Here is a 4,367-nt window from a genome sequence, read left to right on the forward strand (position 1 = left end):
CGAAAAAAGAACAAGCTGGTAAACTTGAAAACATGGAGTGGCCAGCACAGTCTGCAGTCTTAAACCCCATTGAGCTGGTTTGGGATGAAATGGACAGAAGAGTGAAAGCAAAGCAACCCACAAGTGCCACACATTTATGGGAACTTCTGCAACAGACATGGGAAGAACTTTCTGAAGAATATTTGATCTCTATTGTAGAAAGAATGCCTCGTGTATGTTCAGCTGTTATATCTGCCAAAGGTGGCTACTTTGATGAGTCAACAGTTTAGAATACATTTTGGTCTATAAATTGATTCCATCATTTCTTTTTTGACTCCAATTGCTTATTTGTACTATGCTTTCACGTCTGAGTGCAATGAGACATTAAACGGCATAATTTTCAGTAAAAACAGTGGAAGAATTGGGGTGTTCTAAAACGTTTGACCGGCAGTGTAGATATTATAGATGTTGTTTGATGTATGTTGTTGATGTATGTTTTCAAATTGTCATCACCCAATCTTTGGCATCAAAATTAAATATTTCACTGCAAAACCTTTGTGTACAATACACTCACATGCCACCTTCCAGCTGCGGCCCTGTCTTTTCATACATTTTAATGAGACGGGAGCAGTTGTACACAAACATCCCATCCAGATCTCTTTGTTTAATGTTCACTCCAAATATAAAATTCAATTCCTTGGGCTCCTTTAAGGCTCTGAGCAAAAAAAAAAAAGAAAAAGAAATTATGCACATTAACACATACAACACAAATTTATGATAAGTTTAGATTTAAAAAGTGATCAATATTGCCAAATAATGAATTTAAATATGTTGTTCCATTACATCTTATTAAAATCAATTTTTTTTTAAATCATACTTCTGTTTGGCTTCAAGAATCCTTTTTTTCATGTCAGCATCACGTTGCAGCATCATGGCTGAATCATGAACCTTTCTCAAAATCACCTAGACAAATAGACGATTTTTTTTAGTTTTTCCATCACAATGTCACTCTTTAACTCCAGGTAACAAAAGCATTAGTGTTAGAGGTATGGAATCTTTTGGCATACCCGGGAATCTTTCGAAATATCGTCTCCTAATCTGGCCTCTAAGTCCATGCGTTTGCTTTCAGCCTCTCTGGCTTTTTCCTCAGCTGTAAAAAAAAAAAAGACACATAGCAGTTAGGCCAGGCCAAGTTAAATTTAATTAGTAAAAAAACAGTACAAACTCACCAATTTTTGCAAGGTGATCTGCTTTCTTGACTTCTTGCTCTGCTCGAGTTTTAAAGCGAGTCGAGGAGTATTTATAAACCCTATAGACAAAAAAAAGTTCTAGAAAAATCTCTCATTTAAATGAAGAAGATACAGACACTGTGTATAATATACATATTTAACCTTGGTTTATAAAGGCAACATGACAGTCTTTTAGTCCTGACTTTGTGTCCCTGTATGAAAATCCTCATCCGTGGGTCAATGTACAGAACAGCAGCATACGCTCTGAATGATCTCCTCTCTGGCTTCCTGCAAGACATCATGCAAACTGTTGGGACATGCTGCTTAACAACAGTGGCCATGAGTTTTGTAAGTCTGTGAAGTCAGCTTTGCAAATACACAGTTACCACTTCTTACACTCCTTCTGCAGGTGTCCCAGCCATGAGAATGTCTTGACGATCCGTCTCTACATCGAGCTCTGGTTCTCTGTTGTCCATCAGCTTCAGATTATAAATGATCACAAGGGTCCCTTTGAACAAATATTGAATATCAAACAAATTAATGTGTAAGAAATAAGGCTGAAAAGAGTGGAGGAATTTATTATCTGTGTTATTTGGAAGCATTATAAACAACCCACGGTAACGTTTGAGAACATTGCTCACCACTGCTGCTTTCTATTTTGTTGAACTGCTCCATCAGCTGCTGTTTGTTTTTAAAAGGTGAATATTTGAAGATCAGCTCTGTCTCTATGGCATACTTCTCTGGGTCAGATGTCAGAGGCTCCTTTGTTTTGAGATCCCAGGAAGGTAAGGGAACAATCACCTGAAGAGAGACCAGTATAGAGACAGAATTTTAGAAGCAATTATTAAAAGAAGATACAATTGACATGTTTTATGTATTGCATTTCTGAAGAGTTTGCCTTGAATAGATTTGTGGATTTTCTCAAATCTGGTTAAACTGGTTTATATTTTTTAGGCAAATACCCAATAAGGAAACATATTAGTATAGTAGTAAAACAAATAATTTACACAGACCTCACCCAGCCCTTCTTCTTCATGAAATGTCCTTGACAGGAAAAGGCAAGTCAGTGAACTTCCTTTTTTTGTGAATAAGATTAAATCTTTTCCAATACGCATAGAGCCACTGTGAAAAAACAAACATGTTTTAGTATTTGATTTTTTTTTTTTTTTCCAAAAACAACCCAGAATGACACCGTTGCAGCCTTACGATTTCAGTCCATTTCCATACTGTCCAATCTGAGTGGACACAGGTGACCTCTTGTTTGACTTTCCGAAATGAATAACATGCATTGCTTCATCTGGAAAGAAGAAGGTTGTTCATTTTTAATTTTTACACAAAAATGATACAATGACCAACCCAGGTCAGAATGACCAGAAACAAAACTAAAACATAAGGAAAAAGTAAAACTTCAAGTAAAGTAGCAGTAAGGTCACTGACTGGGATCCATTCCAATTCCATCATCCAGGAAACACAACATGTAGCCACCCCGCAACTCTGTCCTTTTTTCTGTCAAAAGACAGGTTAATTAAAGTCAGGAATTATAAGTTATACATTAACTGATATGCTATTTTTTTATTTTAAAAATGTACCTGTATAAATGTCTATTCGTGTGGCATTAGCATCTCTGAAAGAAACAAACCAACAGCCGGATTAGAACTAGATTTAAAAAACAGTTAAAGCTTTAGTTTGTATATAGTTGCAACAATAAAAACCCCTTCCTTGAATTATCAACAAGCTCAGCCAAGGCTCCAAATAAGAACTCATGAGTTGTCCTGAAAACAGACAAAAGTTCATCAATTGCTGGGAAAGAAATTTTTGCAATCACTCACATGATCGCATATAGCAACGTGATCACAAAAACTGGATCAACAAAAAATACTTGACTTCCCATTGAGTGCAGTACTTACGAATTTGTGTGCAGGTACTCAAAGGTGAGTTGAGCCTTGCTTAGGCTGCCATAGTTTGGGCACGCCATATTTCCTTTTTGAGTCCTTGACGGCTTCTTGAATCTTCCTGTTGATGGACTATGATCTAGTCCAGAGCTTTCATCCTGCAGGAACAAAACAAATATCAACTATAGACATGCATCTCACGCCAACAACCCATACAATAAATCTGGGGCGCTATCAGCTTAACTCAAAACTTGATAACAAATCACAGGATAAAAGTTTATACTAACAATTAATAAGTTAGCAATTACCACGTGGGAACTCTGCATACCAGCATCAGAAAGTGGAGCAGCAGTAAAGATCGCTATTAATTGCTGTCAAAAGGATTTAACGCGAATGTGTGTATATTTATGTATAAAACACCCAGGTGGTGGGTGTTGTATCTGTGGAATAAGGTTCAAGTTGGTGTTAAGATATTCTGAACCCATCCTGTACCTGCCATTTCCAATCAATTCGAGGCTAATTTAGCTAACAAGGTAGCATCGCCTCTAAGATGTTTATGTGGGAGCAGTTAGCGTAGCTTAGCCTATATGATTACATTGGTGAATGTTATGGAGTTATACTATCACTAGCAAAAACCTTACATCGCGGGTTTTAAAAATAGACAGTCGTTAGAGGCTCCAAATCGGTAAGAATCCTACAAATAGGTCTGAATAGGAATTTTGAATCGTGGTGTTAAATATTATCACTCACACGAAAATACAGTCCGCAGGCCGCGAATGATCCAAGCAACCAGTCTGGAATAGTAGTGATGTGTCGTTCGCCAGTGATTCGTTCAAAATGAACCAATCTTTCACATGAGTCGTGACTCCCGAGTCATATGAAAGATTCGTGACTCGTGACTACCGAGTCATATTAAATATTTATTCATATTGAACTCACGAATCACTCACTGCGAACAAATCACTCTCTGCGAACTAATCTTTCACTACCAACGAATTACTATGCAAACTAATCTTTCACTACGATCTAATTACTCTGCAAACTAATCTTTCACTGTAAACTAATCTATCATTGCAAACGAACTACTCTCTGCAACCTAATCTTTCACTGTGAACTAATCTTTCACTACGATCTAATTACTCTGCAAACTAATCTTTCACTGTAAACTAATCTATCATTGCAAACGAACTACTCTCTGCAACCTAATCTTTCACTGTGAACTAATCTTTCACTACGATCTAATTACTCTGCAAACTAATCTTTCACT

The 4,367-nt window shown here is 36.9% G+C and overlaps 1 protein-coding gene across 1 annotated transcript in view; it reads right to left on the reverse strand.

Moving 5' to 3' along the window:
* Positions 1-3,258, reverse strand: part of LOC103397115 (MORC family CW-type zinc finger protein 2A-like) — an 8,641-nt gene extending 5,383 nt beyond the window's left edge. Inside the window, exons 1-13 of the mRNA XM_025052830.1 lie at positions 3,116-3,258; positions 2,927-2,980; positions 2,798-2,832; positions 2,646-2,714; positions 2,415-2,505; positions 2,222-2,330; positions 1,850-2,009; positions 1,605-1,716; positions 1,371-1,496; positions 1,209-1,288; positions 1,047-1,129; positions 857-942; positions 554-694 (exon numbers count right to left, since the gene is read on the reverse strand). Of these exons, the coding sequence (XP_024908598.1) occupies positions 554-694; positions 857-942; positions 1,047-1,129; positions 1,209-1,288; positions 1,371-1,496; positions 1,605-1,716; positions 1,850-2,009; positions 2,222-2,330; positions 2,415-2,505; positions 2,646-2,714; positions 2,798-2,832; positions 2,927-2,980; positions 3,116-3,183 (1,214 nt within the window). The 5' untranslated portion in view covers positions 3,184-3,258. The remainder of the gene's footprint in view (positions 1-553; positions 695-856; positions 943-1,046; positions 1,130-1,208; positions 1,289-1,370; positions 1,497-1,604; positions 1,717-1,849; positions 2,010-2,221; positions 2,331-2,414; positions 2,506-2,645; positions 2,715-2,797; positions 2,833-2,926; positions 2,981-3,115) is intronic.
* Between the last annotated feature and the right edge of the window lie 1,109 nt (positions 3,259-4,367).

This window comes from Cynoglossus semilaevis, chromosome W (assembly GCF_000523025.1).
Source record: "Cynoglossus semilaevis isolate Cse_v1.0 chromosome W, Cse_v1.0, whole genome shotgun sequence".
NCBI classification, from domain to species: domain Eukaryota; kingdom Metazoa; phylum Chordata; class Actinopteri; order Pleuronectiformes; family Cynoglossidae; genus Cynoglossus; species Cynoglossus semilaevis.